General features: G+C 42.9%; 2 protein-coding genes across 3 annotated transcripts; one reads left to right on the top strand and one right to left on the bottom strand.

Annotated features, from left to right (window-relative positions):
- Positions 1 to 2,149: 2,149 nt before the first annotated feature.
- Positions 2,150 to 4,271, top strand: ankrd63 (ankyrin repeat domain 63). The gene has a single exon (XM_029460855.1). The coding sequence runs from the start codon at positions 2,267 to 2,269 to the stop codon at positions 3,875 to 3,877; it is 1,611 nt and encodes a 536-aa protein (XP_029316715.1). The 5' UTR covers positions 2,150 to 2,266; the 3' UTR covers positions 3,878 to 4,271.
- Positions 4,272 to 4,430: 159 nt separating this feature from the next.
- Positions 4,431 to 21,667, bottom strand: pak6 (p21 (RAC1) activated kinase 6). Of its 2 annotated transcripts, XM_029461443.1 has the most exons (9): positions 21,226 to 21,667; positions 12,578 to 12,825; positions 10,468 to 11,124; positions 9,379 to 9,915; positions 8,528 to 8,661; positions 7,426 to 7,552; positions 7,214 to 7,339; positions 6,950 to 7,084; positions 5,756 to 5,923 (listed from the first exon to the last, which is right to left on the bottom strand). In XM_029461443.1, exons 2-9 carry the CDS (start codon positions 12,779 to 12,781, stop codon positions 5,756 to 5,758), a joined length of 2,088 nt encoding a protein of 695 aa, XP_029317303.1. In that variant the 5' UTR covers positions 12,782 to 12,825; positions 21,226 to 21,667. The 2 variants fall into 2 exon arrangements, with proteins under 2 accessions (XP_029317304.1, XP_029317303.1); XM_029461444.1 differs by lacking the exon at positions 21,226 to 21,667 and having other exon boundaries at positions 4,431 to 5,923; positions 12,578 to 12,781.
- Between the last annotated feature and the right edge of the window lie 3,289 nt (positions 21,668 to 24,956).

The following is a 24,956-nucleotide window of genomic DNA, read 5'->3' as shown; positions in this document are numbered from 1 at the left end:
ACTAGTAACACATTTAGAGTTATGTCATCAGCATGACCTACTTTGTATGGAAAGTGGGCTGTGTATTACTTTTTGAGGTGATTTGAGACGTTTCCACAATCACAGTCAAGAACGTGTGATGTGACATTTGATCAACATGCGTGTTTCACATAAAGAGGCACATCCACTGTAATGATTTGAATGTTTTCAAAGTCTTGAGCCTAAAGAGTTGAATGGACATTCCTTGTATGCTCTGCGTCCTGCAGACATACAATAGACATATAAAGCTTATAGATGGATAAAGCATGCAAACGAGATCAAGAGGTTTGATTATTGTTACATTAAACATCAAAATAGCAAAGCACAGAGACTTTGAATGCTGTATGATTGTTGACAGTGAGAAACCAAAGTAAAATGGTAAGACTCATTAGAGCTAACAGAAGGACTAAAGCGTTTTTGAATGACATATAAATGCACGTACAACAACAGTGTGTTAAATTATATCTCTGAACACACAAACATCTTGAAGTGGATGGGCTATAATCGCTGAAGACTATCAGATCAGGAACATGAGGTAAAGAGGTTAGCATAGATGCTGCAATAGCATCAGTTGTATCAGAATCGTATTACTTCATTGAAAGAAGAGCAAAGAACGGCACTGAAGTCTCTTCTCGATGTTGAGTTGACTTCGGGAAGAGTTGATCTTAATGGTTGAAGTTGGCCCCTGATAGACAGTTATAGACAGAGTTCATCTAAGTACCAGCCAAGTATATTTTTTAAAGTGCCTCAACATCTATTAGATGGACTGCCTAGACATTTTTCAGGGTCAGAAAATGATGTGGCGATTATATTTCTTCATGATGAATAGGATATATCTGTATTAACAGAAGCCTCCATCCAATGAAAGACACGCAGGACTGTTGATGATTTTCAGCCATGTTTAGATGAGTGAATGGCTCTCGGTGCTGCATAATGGACCTGCTGAGGGTTTAATGAAGCCGGATGGTGACATCGAGGAAGGTGGAACCCCGGTAAAGCTTTTCTCACCTCTAGTGTTTGGCACAGTTTTGGTCCTGCTGAGATTTATATTAACAATTCAAATGAAATTCTGATCTTGTGGAGGAGTAACAGCTGCCTAAAGGGGTCCTTGTCACTTATAACTTGCAAACCTTGACAAAAGATGCAAGAGACAAGTGTCTAAATCTGGTGCTTTTGACATTAATAGTGGTTCATTTATTATGAAGGCTGTAAGCGATTGAAGATATAAAAACAAGTTAAATTATTATTTAAATGTATGCAGAAAATGGAACAATAAAGCAGAATTACCTGTGGATTTAACAAGGCACATGACATCTAATACTACAACACACGCATCACAATGGCATTTGACATTTTCAGTTTTATTACAGAAAGCAACAGATAATAATGCTGATATCCTCATAAAAAAGCTGTGTAGTTTATTCATTTTGATAGGCTAATAAAAAAGGCTTTCACTGCCTTTTGTTTGTAGAGTTTTTTGGATTGACTATTCTCCATGACAAATAACCCTTCAGGCAAAGTCATTATTTCCAAACCTTGAGACAGGCACAATAGAGTAGAGTGACACTGTGTTATCATCTGTGGATGAAGCAAGCATTGATGATGATGCAGCATTTAAAAGGCATGCTGAAAAGAAAGAAAATCGAAATGGTAATGTTTCCCTTTTGAAGCGAGCTCTGAAGCCTTCAATCTTCCCTCAAACCTTTGGTAAGAATCCTGATATCAGTATTGTCACATTGTTTACATTGAATTTAAATGGGACTCAACATAATGCCCTATTCATTGGTTTCACAAAATGTCTTTTTGTTTTTTTTAATCTTTGATTATTCTATCGGCAGCAGGAATTTGTTAATTAAGTTCATTTGTATCAAAGACAAGTAAAAATTGTGCATTTAAGTTAACCTCACAGACCCCACATGAAACACACTGGCCATTTATTTTGCTCCAAGAGTAATTATGTTGTTCAAATAGCATATATTTCTCTCCCGGCAGCGAGTGCTTGGGCTGAATGGATGCTGCCACTGCATAATGGTCCTCAGACGTTTGTTTCCTAGGCAACGTGGGGAGGGCATGTGGAGAGGGAGGTATAAAAACACGGGCAGCTCCTCTCTGAATCTTACTCTGAGGTAAATGCACTCACTGTCAACACGGAGAGGCTCCAAGAACTTGCTGCACACTTTCTCTCCCTATTTGTCACCTTCTGTCTCGGCTCACTTGAAGACTCAGCTCCACAAGTAGCTGTTCAAGAATGATGCGGCCGAAAGATTTACGCCAGGGCTCTGGCACCAAGACCTTCCTAGATGCAATGCACGGTGGAAAGGTTCACCTGGCACGCTTCATCCTGGACGCCTTGGACGGACGCATCATCAACTCTAAGACAGAAAACAGTCGCACCCCGCTCATGTACGCCATCTGCCTACAAGACCCCGGGACCAGGGCCAAGTTCACTCGGCTGCTGCTGGAGAAAGGGGCCGATGTCAACTGCCAGGATGAGGACGGTCGCACTGCTCTGAGCCATGCCTGTGAGATGGGTCACCTGGACGTTGTCAAGCTTCTAGTGCAGTTCAATGCTGACCCGGAAGTCTTTGACGCCTGGGGTAACAGCTCTCTGATGTATGCTGCCTTTTCTGGGCACAGCCAGGTTCTGGAGTTTCTGGTCCGGGCTTTCAAAAGACTGGGACTGAGACTGGACAGAACCAATAATGCTGGTCATTCAGCCATCGAGGTGGCCAACTTCTTTGGGCACAATCAGTGCGTGCAGATTCTGAACTTTCCTTGCAGGAGAGGTGTTAGCACAGATGATCCACTTGCTGATGCGGGTACCATCAGTGAAGGAGAGTGCCGGCTGCCCAACAGGCTCCCCAGGCATGTTCTGGAAAGGTTCTCCAAGCAGCTGAATAACAACGAACAGCAACTGCCTGGGATATTTCAGAGACAGCTGAAGATTGGAGACGGCAGCGGGCTGTGGAACCGCTTCAGATGTCCCAGGAGCCAGTCTCAAGATGACAACTATCGCCACAGCTGGGCTCTGCCTCCTCAGATAGAGAAAAGCAGGATTGAGGGGGATCACAGCGTTCTCTTCACTGCCAAACAACTGCAAAACTGCCAGCTTAGAGAGCAAAGAGCTAAAACACTGAACTCTCTGCCTGAGCCAAGCCAGAAAGATGTCAACCAAGACACTGGACTTCAAGAGCAAACACCAGTAAGTTTTCCTCTCTGGGGAAAAGCAAAGTCATTTAACCTGGACCTTTTGAGCAGCAGAAAGCAGTCCTATCAGGGTGATGTGTGTGACATGAGCCTTTCAGCCAGCAAATTAAAGAGAGCCTCGCTACAGGATGAGAGATGCCTGATAGATAAGATGGAATGTCAAGGGAACACCCGGGGCCTGACAAACGATGCTGACAAAACTGTCTCGCTGCCAAAACCTCTTTTAAGCGGTAAGAGTCAGCCTGTGAGAGCACTCGAGGAGAATGTCAAATCACAGAGAGAAGAGGCTAATGACATAGCGCCATCAAGCAGAAGAGAGCAGCAGAATAGGGGAAGCTTTGGTCAGACCGGCAGACACAACAAACTGCTGTTTGCAAGAGGGGAGATGGAGTCCGGGAAGATCCCAAGCCGCACACCGGGGTTCATGGGCCTGAGGACCAGACTGCTGCGTCGATTCACCGCACCAGAGTTCATGAGGATGGTGATAGACTGTTCGTCTGGCTCCTCAAATGGCCGAGGGCGGATTTCCCGCTCCGAAACCTTCCCCCTCTCGCACACACATCAGCAGGTCAACAGCCAGCCAAGCGTTGACAGCATCAGCGGCGTGAAGTGTGAGTTTGAAAGCTGCTCATCTCAGTCCGCCCTCGATTAGAATGTCAAGCAACAGAAACAGAGACATTTTTACAGCACTTAAAATTCTGGCAATGCAGATTAATTGCTTCTATTTATCGAGAGAAAGAATAACATTTTGCTTATGTTCAGTTCATTAGTTTTTTCAACGTTCATGAATAAAAAAAGCTGCATACAATTTTGCTAATCTATATTTGAAATAATTTATAAATGAACATATTATCAGTCCATCAGCCACTGAAAATTATTTTTGTTTTACGCATATAAATAAGATTTATATTGTATGGAATTAAAAGTATTAGACATTGTTTCTGTGTTTCTAAGAAATATTGTGCTGTATAATGCTTGATATATGATAAGATATTTACTGACTGTGCACTGTATGATTCACGCTGAATACCTAATAAATACTTTAAAACACCAGTATTCGTCTGTGTTTGTGTGTGTGTGTGTGTGTGTGTGTGTGTGTGTGTGTGTGTGTGTGTGTGTGTGTGTGTGTGTGTGTGTGTGTGAGTGAGTGTGTGTGTGTTCGTGTGTGTGTGATTGAGGAAAATGCAGGATTAAATAAATTCCAATTCAATATGTATCATTTATTGATTTATACAAAATTAAAATGTGTAATTCTCTTTTTCATGAATGACCCACACAGAGATAGAAATACATGAAACGCGTCAACATGTATCCGTGTCAGAATACAAAGACTATGTGCAAAGTGTTTCTCAACAGCAGGTGGACATCCTGCAGCATCACATGCCAGGCCTGTGTGCTTTATCTAGGCAAACAAATGCAAATTACAGTCATACACATCTTCTGGAGGAGCAACACACACGTCTTGTGGTTTTTAAAAAGTCTGTCACAATACAAAGAGGGTTGTATCCGAAGCAAACACTGAGATGTCACCTCACACACATCCATGTGCCCATGTGCTCACACACACATGCACACATACACACATACATACAACTATACACTCACATTTCAGTAAACAAACGTAAAATTTTGAATTCATCTCATATAATTTACTGCAGTAGATCAGCAGGTACAAGGACCTAATATTCAGTATTTCTATTTACATTATTAATTTATCTGCTTTTGTTTCAAGTCCATACGTAATAATGAAACCTTATTTGTAACTTCACATCATACAAACAACCCACAACACCTTTTGGAAATAAAGAATAAATATGAAAAAGAGGAATATGGTACTACTGATTTGTCCAATAGTAGCAGCTGGGCTTTCATCTGCCCATTTATTATGCTAAAAAAGGAGAATTGTCTTTCACATCCCAGTTTGGTACATATTCAAGCATTCACATCGGGCCAGCTGTGCCTCCATTTGGCCATGCAAAGAGTGTACTGACCAGTTTGTTGTCCAGTTTCCACAACAAAGAGTGAGTGTGCAGAGGTAACTTTATCCTTCCTTACTAATGTCACAAAGAGCTACTGTGGTTTGAGCCTAACACCAGCTTTATAAGCTTTACACTGCTAGCAATAATGCCCACTACGAACACTATAAAGGATCTTTAGAGTAGCACATGTTCATTACATGAAGTTACGTGAAATATTGATGTTTGCACCATGTTGTGTCGTGTTGAATCCCACTGAATGTTACAGGAAGCCGATCAATATTCGGATCAAACCGAGTCCAGAGGTGAGGAATTGCATGCTGCCTTTAACTCACTCCTAAAGTGCTTCTCTCATGCCTGAGACCATGCGGTGTCTGTCAACCAAACTTGCCGTCCTGCCACCATCACTCTGGCAGCAACATGCTGTCTGGGTCTGCTTCTCTGGAGCTGATCTCCTGTTGGCTTGGGTGCTAGAGGAGTTGGACCCCGATGCTTGTCCGCGCCTGGACAGGTCAGACTGAAGGTGGGTATTGGGGAGCGGGAGCCCCACGGCGTCAGCAACGGGACATGCGCTTGCGGTACTGCTCCACCAACGGGACCAGGCACTGAGGTGAGCCACTCTGAAGCAGGAAGGGGTGCTCCAGAAGGTCAGTGGCGCTGGCCCGTTCTAAGGGGTCCCGAGTCAGCATACGGTCCAGGAAGTCTTTTAGAACTGGGGAGATCTGGACCAGAGAGCAATGGATACATATATTTTAACACCAATAAAATGTTGCAGAAGTAGTAGTAGTAGTAGTAATAGTAGTAGTAGTAGTAGTAGTAGTAGTAGTAGTAGTAGTAGTAGTACAATTCATTAATTATAATTATTAAGAAATGTAACAAAAGTCTACAGCCATGCTAACGGCTCTGTGAGACTGTGCTTGGGTGCAGCGGGGGTTTGAAGCTAAATGCTAGCCTTGACCTTTCATAGGGTTTTATGTTCCCAACAATGCTTCTCCACTAGATCAAACGTTCAACGTATGTTTCCCTGGGTCAATATGTTGAGATCTACCACAGATTATAGCTTACTGATGTTATAGTCCTGCATTTGCCCTCAAATTTGCAGGTAAGATAGATTTCTGTACTTTTGACATTTATATCTCCACAGTGGCTGAACATATTTTGAACATTCAAACTGCATTTTAAACATCCATCTCCCTTCCTTCTTTTGCTATTTGAATATATAGATTTATATCAAGAGATACATAGGCCTATGCCCTGGGAACATAGGGATGTTCCCCTCAATATGCTCACAATGAAAATGTGAGGGTTGTATTGGTAATGTTGTAATATGATAATGTTTAGCAGGTATACTGTTCGCAATCTTAGTTTGGCTTATTAGCATGCTAACATTAGCAGTAAACACAAAGTACATCTAAGGCTGATGGGAATGTCATTAGTTTTACAGGTAATCATAACCCAAAGTGTTGAAAAAAGTAAAAGGTTTGACCTGATGATGGCGCTAGAGCAATACTCAGGATGAACAAAGTTATCACAAGTCATCCACAGGGTGGCATGAATGTCTTCCAAATTTCAGTCAATCCATTCAATAGTTGGTCAGGACATTTTAGTCCAAAGTGGACCAAAGTGATGGACTGAGTGACCAACACTGCCATCACATAGGGCAACAGCAGTACCATGGATAGAAATGCTACGCATAGCATCTTTAAAGAAAGAATATGTTGTGTGTGTTTGTTCATTTGATCCTGTACCTGGCTGGCATTTCGCACAGTAGGAGCCAGCTCGTCCCGCAGTCTCTTCATAGCTGCTACAGGGGTTTCACTGAAGTACGGGGGCTCTCCATCCACCATCTCCACCACCATGATACCCATTGACCAAACATCCACCTGTCACAAACATCACACATTTAAATTATGCCACATATCTTACAGATTGGCACTGTTGACATTTACGCTGCATGAGAGAGATCACCACTGTGATTTAGCATCGGTGCATTTGAATGTGTGCCTCCTCACCTCAGTGCCATATGGTGATTTGGAGATGACCTCAGGAGCCATCCAATAGGGTGTCCCCACTAAAGATTTCCTCTTAGGGATGTCCTTGCTGATTTGAGCACAGAAGCCAAAGTCTGAAAGCTTGACCTGAAGGGAACACGAGAAAGACATTACTATCAAGATAAAAGAAAACAGTTCAAAGTTAAAGAAGAAAGAATAACAACATATCATACCCTTCCATCTAATGTAAGCAGTATAGAGTCGCTCTTGATGTCTCTGTGGATGACTCCCTGCGAATGGAGATAGGCCAGGGCTTGCAGAACAGCTTCACACACCGTGGCAATCTGCTCTTCACTCAGCCTGCAGGATAACACACGTACAAGTTTAAACACACACAAACAGGTTTTGCATTAACGTTTCACACATTTTATATTATGAGTTACGAGTTGAAATCCATGAATCACAGCACATTTAAGCAATGATAAAGAGTGGAAGGTTCAAAACAACAACCCCCACACAACAGAATGACCAACAAAATCTTGTACAGTGTTAATGTGACTTTGATATTTTACTAATGCAACATAAAGACGTGAGATTCAGGAGACAAAAGGCAATTTTCAAACAGCAAGCAAGATCATATGCCACTGAAAACAAAGGTAACACAAGGTAAGAGTTAACAAACAGAGTGCTGTATCCTCCCACACATGACTCTTGTCACATTTAAAAAACACATCTAAAACTGTATTAGGAAAACACTTCCTGCATTAATTTAATGAGTCTAAATAAATATTTGACATCAAACTGCAGCCAAGGAAAACAGACGATATTATTCATTGTTCTGTCAGTATTCTGATCATCTTAGCGTTTGACTAAACATTTGGCTCATTTTATATTACATCTGGCTTGAGAGACATTTTTTCAGCCCTTGGAGTCAAACGATCTAACCCTGGTGTCATGCCACGGAGATCAAGCCAGCCATCTGTTAACAATATAAAATACATTGACAGCTGTTTTCCTTATTGTTAATACATACGCTACTGGACAACGTCAACGCATCAGGTAATCACATTCTCATCCAAAATTGACTTTCCACATTGCATCTAAACATGCACATATTCAATTATGTAATTGAATTATTACTTTTCCTCAAAACAGCAGGCTTGGAGTGAGAGAGAGGGCTGAATGACAGTCTTTGTGTTGCTGGTACTGATCCCTCAGCAGTCAATACCACACTACCCCCTTGTGGTTGATTTAGTTATTAAATATGATATCATAACCCAAACAGAAATGCACCAATGCAGCTTTCTTAAGAGGGTTTCTTGGTGGTGCTCGTACCTGGTTTCCGACACAATGTTGGTTAGTGCTCCACCCTGCAGATACTCCATGATAACCCACAGCTCCTCCTCCACCAGGGCTGACTTAAACATCTCCACCACATTCCTGTGCTGATAGTCTCTCATGATGACCACCTGCAACACAACATTCACATTAGAACCAACATTTTTAGAGACATAACCAATATCATGGCCACATTTTGTTTTTTTCAATGTTAACGAGGTACTCAATAGTTTCTTTCATTAGAGATCCTGTCTGGTAAACACCCACGCATTTTAATGTCTTCAAGCCTAAGCCAAGATAACCCTGATGACATTATGAAGGGTTATTTTTTAAACTTTAGAAAGCTCCCTCCAGATCCACAGAAGACATTATACAACTGTATACTGTAACTGTGGTACTCCCAGTGACGAGCAAACTGAACTTCATGTGTGAAATCATCAAGTAAACATTTAAGTAAGCATTAAAGGAACATTTTGATTTATTGCAACCTGCCGTATCTCCCATAAATGTGGCTATTATGACTCTATGGGTCAAGCTACTGTAACTTGGCACTCAGGGAAACAATAATGGATGCTCCAGGTGGAGACAAGCCTTTAAAATGTTGAATGTAGAAATCATGCTTAGTTAAAAAGCTGGAGGAGGGTTGCGAAGCCTGCCCCAATATACGTCAAGTAAGCACAACCCATAGAGCTACATTCATGGGAAATACGCTGGGTTGAAATAAAGTGAAATTATCCTTAAAATGCTGGACCTCAAATGTGTTGCTGTAACCTTGAATGCATTGTGTGTTGACCATTTGTGTTGTATCTGTTTGTGGGAATCACTTTGTACCAAGTTGGATATTGTACCTCATTAAAGAGCAACTCTCTCCTTTGCTGTCGCCGCAAGTCCATCATCTTCACCGCCACCTGCCTGCCGCTGTGCTTCTCTGTAGCGATACACACCACACCCGTCGAGCCCTCCCCAATCTTCACAAAGTTCTCCAGATAAGACCGTGGATCGCCCTTGTCTACCACCATCTGCAGGGCTGCCTTGAACTGTTCATGGGTCACCTTGGGTGGGTCTGGCGGTGGTCTGGGTGGAGGATGTTGTGGGGGCCTGAAAGCAGGGGAGCAAGTGCCTGGAGGACTGGTGGCAAGAGAGCCTGTAGGGGAGGGTCGAGGCTGGGAAGGGCTGTCTTGTCGGGGGTATGGAGGATTAGGGCATCCAGAGTGTCTAAGGAAGGGATCAGGCCCATTTGGCCTCAGCCCCCCCATGTTAGGTGACAGGCCCAGTGTGTAGCTAGCAGAGGAGCGCACAGTTCGCTGGGGTCTGATGCCGCCCACAAGAGGACTGCTGTTGCCAGTGGGCAGGAAGCCGGAGTGGTACCTCACTCCCGACTCGGCCTGCATGATAAAAGAGAAAACAGTAAAGAACATTAAGGGAAGGCGCTGAAAGAGAGTTGGCAGACTGCCTGGAGTTCAAGACCAGCTTTAAAAGTGAATGTAAATCAAGTCCTTCTCTCTCACTCTGCGCCCAATTCACCTGATATGACCCATGTAAAGATGTTGCTATATGGACCCAAGTTTCCCACTGCGATCTTGCCAAACACACCATGTCTCAACTTTTATAACCCCACTGGCAATTTAAACCCACATTTCATATTTTACCTCTAGAATTAATTTAGATAGCCCCAGAGCTCCAATCACCTTTAGTGAAAAACCAATCAATCTGCCGCCTCGCTAAAGTTTCCACAACCTAAGCATGAAAATGATTTCTTGACAAAAAACTTGTGTTTGATAGATTCACAGCTCATGCAAAAACATGTTTTGTAGATATATGATGTACAGAACGTTAGCTGAGATATGCATATATTGTGTATTCTATGAATAATGTATTATCAGTGCACTTAATAGCCACAAAAATGTGCAAAGAAACTGTTGTGAAGCCAGGCTTACCTTCAGGTCATACGAGGAGAACGGCCTCCCGGGGCTGTTCTGGGGGTGCATGTACATCGGTACATTGGGCCGGAACTCCGTGGTGACTCCAGCTTGATCGCCATGGTGCTGCTGTAATGTCATAGCTGGGCTGTAAAAACAAGCTATAGGTCTCTGATTTTGTAGCATTCCCCTGGACTGCTGGAGATCTCTCTTCCATATCACTCTCTCCTGAGGGCTGCCCACTTCAGCGTTCATATAACCCCCGTGACTTAGCCCCGGGATGTTCTGGGACTGAACCGGTTGCGAGGGTCCGTCCAGGCAGCTTACGCTGACTTCATAGGTGGACTTGGCCTTTGGCAAGATCCCATTGGGCTGCAGAGTGATGCTCTTCTTCATGCCCAAGTAGGGGGTGTTGGTCTCACTGTGGATGTTCCTGGCCCTGTCCCTCCACTGCCCCCCATCCTCGTCCTCTTCATCATCCTGGGTCAGGCCCTCGTACTGGTAAGTGTCTCCTTCGTTCACTTCCCCCAGCCGTCCCAGTGACTGGGCCCTCTTCCTGGCTGATGGGCTGGTCTTCCTCAAAGAGTTCGAACTGGTCACAGACAGACGGTTCATATCATTGATCATGGCTGCGATGTAGTCTCCGTGACCGATCATGCTCCCGCGCACAATGGTCTGAAAGAGGAGAGGCGTTTATCTTTATCACATTGCGCTTGGCATGAACACATTATAGAAAGATTTTGGACTGAAAGGAATAATGAGGGTGACATAATCATTGCTCAGAGGCGAGTTAAATTTAGACTTGAGAATTTATAAAGGACATCTTTGTCATTCTTCAAAGACGCCGACTTAAATCATTTCCCCAGTGGCTCATTCTGACAATACACTGACAAATATACTAAGCAAATGTATTAGGAGACACACTACAAAGTCAGCCTCTGCAACTGTTTCTTTGTTGCAAAATTTAGACGTTACAGATGACCGTTCCTAAGACCTTTCGGATGGTATGCATAGTTAGCAGGCATGCAAAGGCAAACCTGCCCTGACAGAAAAGGATCAGACAAACTTAAGCTATTTTGCCAGAGGAGGGATACTATTGCAACTGTAAGAGAGAGTGCATGGTGGCTCATTTGACACTCTCAGGGTAGAGTCATGTTCAGTTCACAGCCAGTCAACAGCCTCTCCTGTTTCTCTGGATGGTGCCATTACATCTGCACAGGGGGTAGAGGTCAGGTGACAGCTCACATATAGCACCTCTCTGAGAGGAGAGAATGGCAGCTGACAATAGCCTTGATGAGATATCCTTTTATAGAAGATGCTGTAATAATAGTTTGAAATTATGATTTTCTTCAGCTTATAATATAACATTTTCCTTTTATCTGTTCAAATCAGAAATGCACTGTATTTTCAGCTATGTGTTTAAGTTTTTGCATTTTAAGGTTCTTGGGGATAACACCGCACTCATCGTGATGACTCTATTAAAACCATAAATATGACCTAAATGCTGACATGATGATTTTCATATTTAACAGCACTAATCACATCAGGGAATTAATGAAATGTTGTTTTTACTCTATTTTATTTTCTGGAAGGTCACAAACAGAATTGACCGTATGCTCCGTGAAGCATAGAAATCCTGAGACTTGCAGGCTTTATCACTAACTGGCATTTCCATTGCTGTACCTGCACTTTTTTATCCCTTCTGCTTGACATCTGCGGGAAGGCACCACGGACTGTTATTAATTGCCTGCATGGAGTAATAAATCTTGTGGCCCCTCTGAGTATTCAACATTGTACAGTCAGTGTACACAGCAGGGTCATTAGCCCAGCCCCGTGATAGATAAGAAAGCAAAAAGATGGGAAAGGGAGCAGGCCTTCCTTCCACGTTGTCATCAGAGGATTATGGCATTTTCTGAGACAGCAGGATCCCTCTGCAGCACTGAAGGACCCTTCTGCATAAATACAACAGGCAGCATATCTTTATGCATTATCTCGCTGAGATTATTTTAGAATGACAACTCACAATAGCTTAATGAGGTTCCTGGTTGAATTGTGTGCTAGTCATTAGTGATCAGTTCAACGTAAGGTCAGAAGATCAATAAATAGTTGGATGGAACGTGTGGTGTACCTTCTTTGGCCTCAGCTCCACCTCTGTGATCCTGGAAGGGTCCACCATGGGTTTGGGTCTGCGCAGGTTCTCTATCAGGCTTTGCCATTGTGTCGGCAGGCCCACAAAACAGCCACGCTTGGAGTCAAACGAGGTGTGGACTCTGTGCTCAAAGTTCTTAGGCGCTGATATCTCAGGCCTCTTCTTTTTCTTCTTGCGAAACATCCTCAGGTCCACGAGGACGACAGCTTGCCCGCTTCAAAATGTTCCTGTAGGGAAAGATTCAGCTCTCAATAAACTGCACTCAGTATTACAGACCGCACAAGTAACTGTAATCTTGACATTTGAATTCAAGCAAAGCTCTTCTGCCCCAGTGATCAAAACAATGTTGCCACTGACTGACCACTCTGCTTCATTATCGAGCTAATCTCTGACAACGTGCATTGAAATAAAAACGGACAACAGAGGATCTTTCCACGTCAGAGAAAATATTCAAATGGCTCTGCTAAGCTGTTCCATTTCTGGGATGTGTGTGTCCCTGCACGCTGCCTTGCTGGCTGTCACAAGGTTGTGCCTCTGAGAATGGCTCCAAGGAGAGTGGATGGATTTACAAGCACATTTGTAATGAAGGATATCTGGTCAATCAAGGCTTATTCATTCTCTGTGCCATTTTACTGATGAGCACACGGCCGGGCCGGCCAGCGCCCACAGGCTATCAGTGCATTAGCAGGACGAGTACAACACATACACACACACACACTCATGCACACACACAAACACAAATATACTATGGCAGGCAATGCTTCATAAATCCTTTATAACTCTTTCATATCCAGTCCTAATTAGTAGTTTGTGTGCCCTTGATTGCGGGGAGGGTAACCACTTAATCCTTGGATGGATGGCCATGCGTTCGGCGAGCCACTAACTCGGGTTATATTGTATGTTAAGCTTTATTTTCCATTCAAGTGTAGGGAAATAATTAAATACATTACATCTCATTTCCTCAGCTGCACAGCTGTACTGAGAGATAATCACTAAAATGTAAGTCTCATGATTAGTATTAATACTGTTTCATGTAGCTCTCAGTATGGAGGACGTTCCAGCTAGTCATGTGTGCATCTAGAGATTGCAATGCTGGTCTGTTGGTCAGTCTGTCACTCGTGACTAAAATATCTAAACCACTATAGGTTGGATAGGTGGATTTTCATGAAATATGGGAAAGACACTCGTGGTACCCAGAGGATGTATTGTGTTATCTTTGATTCCACTTATCTTTCGAGCACCTTCTCCAGGTCACATTTACATTTTATCCAATATTTTGGTTTGTGACCAAATACCAATAAACTAATGACATTCCCATCAGCGTTAGCTTTAGTTTGTGTTTACTGCCAATTAATAAAGTAGAAATCGGGACTTGCTCCCGCTGCATTGATCAGTTAGTTAGTTTGTGTTATTGTGTGACTTTGGTGTCTAAAGGGTTCAGATTCACCAAAGTCACAAAGTAAACCAAACGTTCCCTTTTAAATGTGCAACAGTACATCAGGTTAATGGTTGAGTCCTTTCAACTTATTACCAACAGGTGGCTACTTATAGTAAGAGGTGCTCTGCTAATTAGCTAATGTTAGTATGCTAACACACTAAACATAGCTGGTGAAAATAATAAAAAGGATACCTGCTTGAACATACTAGCATTATCATTGTGAGCATGCTAGCATGCTGGTGTGAAGATTAAGCTCAAAGCTCTTTTAGTCTTATTTATTTTAGCATAGTGCAGTAATTAAATGCCCTGCTGTATATGGCCAATGCATAGCCCTACAAGGTACAATCTCCCATCATGCACTGTGAAATGGTGGGAGTTGAGGAAATTAGTTTTGCAGCCGTCCACAGCTCAGCAGGCGATCAGGCTGGCAGCCTCTCCTCTCTCCACCTCCACCCTCAGACCAGCACGGCTCTAATCGGCATCAACAACGGCTGTTATGAGCTGTATCGGTAACTACCCCACACCAATCGCCCCGCCGCATCACCAGAGGGTAAAAGGAGGTCAGGCCCGCAAGTCACATCAGCTAAACCGGCCTCATAAAAGGAAGGCTGGATAGGATGGGGGGGTATCACCCTCCAACGATAATTCAATCCCAAGGCTAATATGCTAAGTGTTGCATAAGCGTATCACTCTGTGCTCTCCCTATGTACATAATGTGGTGCTGGGAAGGACTTTAATTCCATCTGACAGGGACATTATGGTGTGCGGGCTCTCAGGAGGTGGGGAGACAGGAGTTGGGGCAAAGATTACAGTCAGACCTGCGAGAGACTGGGACCAGTTTCCTTCTTACAGACACAGAAAGGCTTTTAAGGACCAATTGTGGCTGCTTTATGAATAACGAACGCTTGAGGAAACAAGCTGCGAAACAGACAAGTGCAATCTCTGCTTTTTTTTTATTTTTCTGTCACTGCTTAGATAGCTCAACGTGCAGATGTTGGTATTGCCTGAACAAATATTTACACATAGCGCTCATGTATCCTTTAACAAGCAGATCAATCAATATTTACTCAGAGTCATCGGTTCAAAGCAGCAGAGAATAGAACATATCACAACATTCATTATTCATTCTCATTTTTCTAACCACTGTGATATTAGAGGCAAGTAGAAACACAGGCATACACTTTGTTGATTCCTGCTGGAGCAAAATGAATTAAAAGTTGATGCAATTATTGATTTACAAGCTTTAATCACATGCAACTGGCCTTATATTGACCTCTTTCTCTCAGCCAAGCGTATGACTGTCTTGATAACAATGTGCCATTGATTTCTAAGCTAGTAGTATAAATAAGTATGCACAGAACTGAACTTGCACAGTGCATGATCACGATTTCTGGTCACATCCCTTTAAACTGCAGGGACTTGACCCTATGCCTCAGTGGCTTGTCTGGGATCTATCAAAGTGCTGAGGCAAAACTCAGCCGGCCTCTGTCAGGGAGCGAAAGAGGATGAGGTCACTCCGAAATTCTGCTACATTAGGTATTTCCATCTGAACAACTGTGTGCGCAGGAGCAAAAAAATGCGTGACTTGAAAAATCCACATATCAGTGCAAACTAAATTCTCACTCACAGAAAATCACGTGAGCATAAAGCTGTTTGTGGCAAGTCTGCTTGTGAGGTCTGACTAAACACAAACTATTAATTCAAAAAAGATGATGGTGCATGCATATAGATCCAATTATCTTTGTAGAACAACCATTAAATCACAGCAATACATTAGTATTCCAGGCTCAAATGAATCACCGTCTTACGCCCCAACTGAACAGAGCTTATTCACCTGACAGCGCATCCGGGCCCTTTATACCATGCAGATATGCAAGCAGGCAATCCATACATTTCCCACACACAACATGACGGAAGAGGAGAGGGTATGCTCGCATTCCTCTCATGTTGAAATCACCCCGAGCAGGTTGTGTTGTGGATGAGTGGGAGGGGATCGAGAGATAAGAGAGATATTGGATGTGCTCGACGTTAGTGCTCCAAGCTCTGTTGAATGATTCTTTTTCTATTTGCCCTGATTTCTGCTTCTATCTTTTTTGTTGGCATGCATGCAGAAATGTAACGAGTGTGCAGGTGACTATGTTCGCAGGAGGATTAGTATGGTGTTCAGTCCTTCACTGATCTAATTTTAGGACACATCATGCAACCCCCTCTTCTCTCCTCTCTAGCACCAGATGCATGTTTATTTTGTACAGGATTCATGTCAAATAGTGAGGTTAGGTGGGAGATGAGGTAATCCTCTTTTTGTGTTTGTCAATTCACGTATAAACATAATCCAGCTATGCTGAATAGTAGAAGGTTACATCTATCTCATAGATAGCATCAACCGCTGTCTTTGGACTCAGCAGTGCAGTGTGGGGGGCTTAGAGATTGCTCTTCTATCAGCTTCATTATGATGACCGTTCTGCCCTTTGAGTGTAATGAGACTGCTTCTCAAGAGGGAGGAAGGGGGGTCTTGGTTGGTCATCTCTTACTTTTCCTTGTGCTTTGTAAAACACACACACGCACGTACACATGCCATCTGAGGGCATGAAAAAGGTACACAAGAGCTGGACGTGACCGGACAGTAGAATAGCAGTGTTTATGATTTAAGTTGATGTCTGCTTTCTCTTTGAAGTCACCTCTGCAGACATGGAAAGACTGTCAATAGGAGACGACAACTGATATAATAAGCTGTGTTCAATGACATGGAATAATGCGTTACTGTCATGCATATTTCATGCTAGTGGTCTGATACATCATGCACGACAAAGCACTTGGAAAATATTGGAGGATCGCACACATCTACTGCATCTGTGAAATCGCTCATTGGGCAATTCTTGTTTTTCCATGAGGTCTCCAGAGGATGAATCCCACTGACTTTAGTGATCCCCTGACATTTATTGTAGCACCACTGTGAGGTTCACACTTGTGTTTTTTAGTAAAATGTCTGAGCACATATTGGATGGATTGCCTTGAATTTGCTGCACAAATGTATTGATGTTTTATTAGAAAGATAAATCACATTGATATGAACTTTCTCATTTTCAAGTTTCTTTTTTAACACGTATATACAGAAAATACAGTACATGAAACAAAAATGCCAAAACATATACAGTAAATATACACACACCAGTACAAATCTATAGCCCCCTCAGGATGAAATGTAATAGTTGTGATGATCCCGACTTTTCATCAGGTCCAAATTTAAATTTGTTCTAAACTTTTAAACTTTTAGCACCTTGAGATTGCTTTTAGCTTGGAAAGGCGCTTAACAAATAAAATGTATTATTATTATTATTATTATTATTATTATTATTATTATTATTATTATTATTATTATTATTATTATTATTATTATATATGAGAATAAAAAGGCAGTCGGAGAGCGCAGACCCCTGCCAAAGCCATGCCCTATCTTGCAACGTTAATGCAAGTGAAAAACAATTTTTATATCCACTCCAAAATGTAATAGGTTCTCCCTTGGCTCATGCTTCACCCTTCCACTAAGTTTCATGACTTTCGGGCCAGTATTTCTTCCGTAATCCTGCTAGCAAACAAACAAACAAACTGAACCAAAAACATAACCCTATGGTAGAGGTAATAAGGACACTCCAATCAGCTTCAGCTGCACTGATAATAAACATGATACCTGCATAGCATCAGCATGTCATTGTGAGCATGTTAGCACTGTCATTGTTAGCATACTGACTTTAGCACTTAGCTCAAAGCACCACTGTGCCTAAGTACAGCTTCACAGAGCGACTAACATGACTTTAGTCTCTTGGTCTATGATACGCATGACACTGAAGGAGCTACTCTGAATCACAGGAGGTTCAACAGCACACAGAAAATGCAGATGAGGATGTGGACCAGTTTTTCTAAGGCGGTCAAACAACAACTTTCTCAGTCTTCACAGTATTCGTATCTAAGATATAAGCTCCACTCAGGAGTAAGGACACAATGTAGAGCATACCCAAGGGCATGTGATGTCATTGTTCTGGACTAGTTTCAGCATATAGTTTATGAAAAGCAAAGCGTTAAAGGAAGTTAAAGTGTAGACCTTATGAAAACTATGATGAAAAATAGTCAGAGGCAAAAAATATTCATTAAGATTATGTCCATATTCTGCATTTACATTTCCGTTTGTAAAATTGGGAATTAAGCAGTGATGACTCATACTCACACAGAGAGTTCATTGATAGTGACATATCTCGGGGTATTTCAAATGTCACATAACTCGTAGCGATGCGTCATGTGTCGGCTTTCTCTCAAACCTCTGTACGAAGTAGTACAAGTCGGAAATGATTCGAAGTCGCAGAGCACTGTGACTCCGAGAAAGTAAACAATCAAAGAGCTTCTGTCATTTTTTTTTTTCGTGGACAGAATGAGGAAGAAAAGGCCCCAGGATTGGAAGTGTATAGAAAAATGTAATCTCTGTGGCCAACAATGTGGGCTGTCAGTTTTTCAAGGGCAGACATCTGCGCAGGAGTGCACATCAGTCTTGTGTTAATATTGACAGGAGGAAACAAGGAATGAGAGGTCAAGACAGGAGGAGAAAGAGTGTGGGAGGAAAGGAGAGTCTGGACACTTAGATGTCGTCACTGAAAAAGAGATGGAAGGGAAGAAAGCGAGAGGACAGAAATGAAAAGAAAAGCTGAATATGTGGAAATAGATTTTAAATAGAAATTAATCTTCATTCGTTTTTTGATCTCATTTAGCGGCACATTGTTGTGGGATAGCAGCCATCTCCGTTCTGAAGATGTAACCTCTTTTCTCCGTCATCTTTGGCAGCTTTGTCTGCAGTAAACAAGCCACTACAGGGGATTTGAGGACAGGACACTTGCATCAACAGAGGGTGTATATCATTCTGTCACCTGACATATTGGCACTGATTCTCCCGGACAAGATAATGGACAAGAAAACTAGTTTGTTGTGCCCTGCAGCGAGGAGCGTGGACATAAATGCACAGTAAAGGCTATAGTCTCCATCTCCAAACACCTTAACATAATGACATTGTAAAAGCAGCACTTCGAGTGTCCTGGGGCTTTTATGGGATGTTCTACTGATGCTGACACATCACTAGAAGAACACACTCTTAACTCAGGAAGTATGCTTCTCCATGCAGTGTAACAATATGTATGCTAAGGGCTATTTAGGAGAGTACAGAAATGCAGCACTGACCAACACTCTGTTTAATTAAAGATCCTCTTGGCTCTCACAAGTGCTTTGAACAATTTGACGCTGTGTTGATAGAGACGTATGATCAGCCTGGACCAATGATACAAGCCCAACTCTTCTCTCTTGGGTTTAATTTATTGATGCGCCAGGCCTCGGTACAAGCTTTACTGTACGCGCATGTGCTTATGAAAGCTTTGATTTATATTTTTTTAGCCCAGGCCTCAGCGTGTCTCTCCCAGGGACAAAGCACCAACCATTTTTAACCTCCGACTCCTTTATCGTATCAATCTGCCCGGACTCTGCTGCCCTCCTCTGTCACCCAGCATGGGTGCTGTTACAGCCCAGACAGGGGAATCATGGCACGCTGTCCTAATTTGGATTCTGTTTTAATCCTTAGTGCTTGGCGTCTCATGGCCGGTGGCTACGCTAAGCTGCTAATGCACGCTGTCCCCTCCTTCGGCAGACATAAACAACAATCATGAACACAGCAGGGCATGTGACAGTGATGTACCACCTACACCTGCGTGCTGTCATGTGTGAGGTCCCTATCACTTCCTGTCCTGTCACTTTCCAAGTACATGAACTAGAGTCTGTTTGTGTTGCACCGAGAGCAAGATTTTTGACATGAGACAGCCTCCAAAAAACTCCAAACGACTTCAGACTTTGGAGTGTACAAATCATCCTCAGTGAAGCAGATGTCCAGCTGTGTGTGTGTGTGTGTGTGTGTGTGTGTGTGTGTGTGTGTGTGTATGTGTGTATGCACCAAAGAGACATTCTCTGTCACCTCCTCTAACTCTTTCCCTCCTTGAATATCAATGAGTAATCTGAGAGACAAACACATGGTAGTTTAAGAATTGCAGAGCCTCGGTTGCATCATCATCAGACTTATGAAATGCACTATCTATTAAAAACACCAATACACGATAGACAATCTTATCTAATTCCTTGGTGTTGATCACTTTCAGTATATGTCCGCAGTCACAACTCTTAAGCAAGTGCACTAATGTTGCGACTCTGTCCATAAGAGCCCAATGGTGACGCTCAAGTATTGGAAGAAAACTAAAATCTATAAACCTCTTTAAAACACCTTAGCCTCAAATGGATTTTCACAGGGTGGTTCAATGTAGCATCTAATAGAAAGACTATAAGAGAGGCTCTGCAAGCCTGTTTACAGAGCGGATTCCTTAATGTCACAAAGTCACATACAGACACACAGAGTCAAACAGTTCAAACATCGCCTCCCACGTTCATGCAAGCTCTCGCACAACAGGTTTTCGAATGATTACATTTAATGTTAAAGTAAATACTGCTAACAAAATAAGGTCACATGTCACAACATCCATCTACTGAAGTGTGTATATATACACAGTAGCAGCATAGATCCTCATGCACTGGTAGGACCTGAAAGATCACCTGAGAACTCAGCCTACACACACACACTAGAATACACACACAATGGTAAAAACAGAAAGCTTCGGTCCTCAGTGTCTGTAGCACAGTCTGTACAAGTGAGATTCATCTCAAGGAAGCGAACATTTTGGGGATTGTTGTATCCTTTTCCTTGAAACAGAGGTTGAGGAGAGAAGCGACAGAGACACGGAGGGACAGAGGGGATGTGGGGATGTTGAGAAGGAGGGGTGAGCATAAGGTGAATGATCTTTTGAGATGCAGTCCATCACTGACTACATCTTCTCTGTCCTCTTCCCTTTTTTCTCCTCCACACAAGCACCTGGCTGCACTGCATTCTGCTCCCAGCATCTCCACAACCTTCTCCTCTTCCTCCACCACGGCTGATGCCTACCGACGGCATACACTAGCCTATCAATGACGTTAAGCCTCTTTTCCCGTTCCTCCCACCCACCTCCCCCTCTTTACCACACTCTCTTCTCTGTGGAGAGATGAAACAGGGGCTTTGGAGGGATAAATCCTTGTTAGAAGAGGAAATAAAATTAAAAATCTCTCATCCCCTTACCTTGCCGTGTAGTGAAGAGGAGAGCCTCTCTCCTCCAGGAACGATTGGAAGCGAGAGTGCGCACATACACACTCTATACACTATTGTACACTCACATTCACACACACATGCACTCACACACGAACATACACGCTGCTCTCTCTCTCATACAACGACTGACTGGAGGGCTGGCTCTCAAGCAAGCGCACACTGCAGGCTGCCGCTTGCCTGGGAAAGCCTGATGCGTTCCTCCCTCCAGGCAGAAGCACACACTGCCATCTCAAAGGCTCTTTGTTGGGGCTGATTCATCCCCGGCTCCGAGGCTGAGTGCTGGTCCGTGTGCCGGTGCCTTCTCCTGGGGACACAGGGTGACCGTACAAAAGAGGGACAAAGCCATGAAGAGGAAAGGCAGCATCCAGGAGGAGAGAATATTACGGCCCCATACAGCTCCTTCCATCCCCCCCTCTCCCTCTCCTTCTCTGGCTTGCTGTCTCTCTCTCGCTGTCTCTCTCTCTCTCTCTCTCTCTCTCTCTCTCTCTCTCTCTCTCTCTCTCTCTCTCTCTCTCTCACACACTCTCCCTCCCACCTTCCTTTCCCTCTCTCTCTTTATCACTTCCCTCCTTCTCTGCCTCCTCCCACTCCCTCATTGGGCTGCAAAAGAATTGATAGCAGTGTGTCCATGTGTCTGTGTACTGGTTTCCAGTGACTGAAAGGAGAGGAGACTCCGCTACACCTCATCACCTGGGATACCTTTCACCCTCCCTCCCTCCCTCCCTCCCTCCCATCTCTTTCCCTCAGTCGCCTTTGCACGTAATGTGGGTGACATGAGAACACGAGGGCGCTGCGTTCGGCCAGTGTGCTGCTGTTCAGTCCAATGCATTATCCATGAAATGACAGGGTCAGGGGTGGCAGATGGTGGGAGGGGTTGCTGTAGCTGTAGAGAAGGGGAAGGGGGGGGGGGGCAGCACAGTGTGTGGCTATTTCTGTCATGGGTGCAATCCTCCTTGTCCCAATCTCTTTTGAGTCCATTGTGACCCAAAAATATTTGTGGATGAAACAACTGAAGTTACAGCACTGCCCCAGACTGGCATCCTCATTATTTGACGGAAGCATTCCCCTCTTTTTTCAGCCACAATCATTTCCTGAATAATTTATACAGCAGCGAAGACCAGACACAAAGCAGGAAAATGTATTAGGGTCAAGTCGTGCAGAAATTTGCTTGCAGACTGAGCCAGAATTGGGGCATGCATGTTGTACATGGCATTTTGATATGATGAGACGCATCCAGAGGCAATATAACAAGCTTAAATGATGATGTTCCTCCTTACACATCAAATAAAGTAAAAAAAAAAGGCTCCACTGAACCAATCTGCATAACAATGACACATTTGCCTGTTGGGGATATAGCAGACACGACCTCTCCCATCCTTTCACTCTTGTTCGTCAGCATTTATAGTCACAGATATTTATTGGCATGACTTATTTTCCTGATTTCTTTTAAGTTCACAGCTGCAAACTGCAATAAAACGGTGTTGTAATGGATGTCTTTATAGGCAAGAAAATGGTGGTTTATCTGAAAACAGTCCTGTTTGCTCACACTATCTGCTGAGCCATTTGTGTACCTCATATCTCTGCTTGGCCAGCAATGAAGGGAAAACTGGATGGGTCAATTAATGAAACACTCCTATCTGCTTTCATGATAGTTTACAGAACCTGACTAGTTTCTTTCGACAAATACAACAAATGCATAGTAATAAATGACTTTGATCGTTATACAGCCGGTACATTTGGCTAAAAAGAAGAGCATGTTTCTCGTCCTTCTTGACCTAAATTCAGTTGTGCCATTGGCTAAGAAATTAATTTTTGATTTGAAGACAAAAGAAAGTTCTACTTTTGTGCTTTTTCAATTGTTAAACAGGTAACATTTTATTTTAAAGAGCATTATTGCAAATATGCAAATGATAACAAGAGGTCAGGTTATATGTATTTATTCCAGAATTTCTTCATTTTGCTTTATTTTCTACAACTATTTTATTTGACATGTGAGGTATATGTGTTGTTTTGGGTTATTTGATCATTCTTTTTTAAGCATGTCTCTAGGGGGAGACATTATAATGGTAACTAAGATTTTTGTTAGATTCAAACTAAAAGGGGGTTTATTCAAATGTATCTTCACTGTCAGACTTCACAGCCTTGCTAAAGGATCTCCTGAAAACACTTACCCCCTATTTGGATAAATAGTGGAAAACAGCTTGTGATGTAAAAAAGGGCTTACAGTGACAAGAGCAGTCTTAAACCACGGTGTCATTCAAATTAAAGCCCAGGGGCCGTATAAGTGATACTGCCTTAATTGTTTGCATTTCAATTCATTCTATTGTTTTGGATGAATCTGTATGGATTACAGGAGGGGTTATCAGGGTTCAGCCTATACAGCTAAAGCAAATGTAATTTCTTGCCATAATCCATTGACATTTCCAGATGACCTATAAATCCCTTTTAATTCTGTAAGAGTGAAGCAACTACAGTAGTAGTCATTCAAGGTACTGTAAGTCACACTTATAAAGATATAGTCACAATCATGACTTACTAAACCAAAATTCTAGATAGTAAGACAATAATTATGATATAGTAGGTCAACACTATGTAAGTCAAAGATTATGAGCTACTAAGAGTGAAGTTATTTTTATCGTGACTAACTTCATCTTTTTTCTTTTTCTTTCTCGCTTTAATGGACTTCCATAAAATTGGTCTTGTGATTTGCTGCTGCACTTTTGCAGGCTCTTCCCTATCCATGCCTGGCTGGCCAAGTGCAGTTCACCTTGATACAAAACTGTCTACTGACTCCTAAGTGAGATACTGTAGAAGCTTAGGCAGACTTTCTGTGAACTGGTGCATGCAGAGTTGAAACGTAAAAATAGGTTAAGAGCTCTGACTGTAAAAACATGGCCTATAGAGTGTTCTTGTCCATCACAGTAACAATTCTGGACAAAAGCTCTTCTCTGAGGGCCAATCCAAAGCGCATTAAGGAAAGGTAGCCTGCTTGTACCATCTGTCCACTGCAGTAAGGGAGAGCTATGGATTTTCTGTCTGAGACGCTATCAGAGTCACTGGCTGCTTGCTTTTCATGGGATGAGCTTTTAATAAATCCTGCCAAATAGCGAGCCATAGAGAATGCATTATGATGTGGTTATGCTGTGTTATTATGATGGGACTGCATCGTGTTGCCTATCATTTATCACTCAATTTCAGCTGCTCTCAGTGCTAAGCCAAAATTTTAAGTAGACAGTTTGGGAACTCACCAGTTGAGAGGATCTTGGCTGGCAGTGTCATATTTCCAAAATGAGATTAAAGTCTGCTCCTCCAGTGCTCCATGTGCATGTAAAAGCAGAAACACTCTGTGCCACAGTACATCAGTGTAGTGACCTCTTGGGAATAACCGAGGCCCGCTCTGCCCACAAGTGCAATGGGTGGATTTCACTTGCTAATGAGCCAACCACCTATCTTCCAGCCATTCGTCTAAGTCTGCCCTGCGAGCTGCCTGTGTGTGAAGTACATCCCATCATCACAGTAGATTTAGAGTAGGTTTACTCCCACCACTTTAGTCAGCGGGCTTCTGGATAACCTCTCTTGGACAATGATTAACATTTGGCCAGCCTAATGGAGGATATGCTCATAAAAAGTGTCATGCCTGGTGTTGGGAGTTTTTCCAAGAAGAAACAGCAAAAGAATACCCCGCAGTGAGAAAGTTAAAT

This window comes from Cottoperca gobio, chromosome 22 (genome assembly GCF_900634415.1).
Source record: "Cottoperca gobio chromosome 22, fCotGob3.1, whole genome shotgun sequence".
In the NCBI taxonomy this organism is placed as follows: domain Eukaryota; kingdom Metazoa; phylum Chordata; class Actinopteri; order Perciformes; family Bovichtidae; genus Cottoperca; species Cottoperca gobio.
This window is presented reverse-complemented; position numbering and strand designations above follow the sequence as displayed.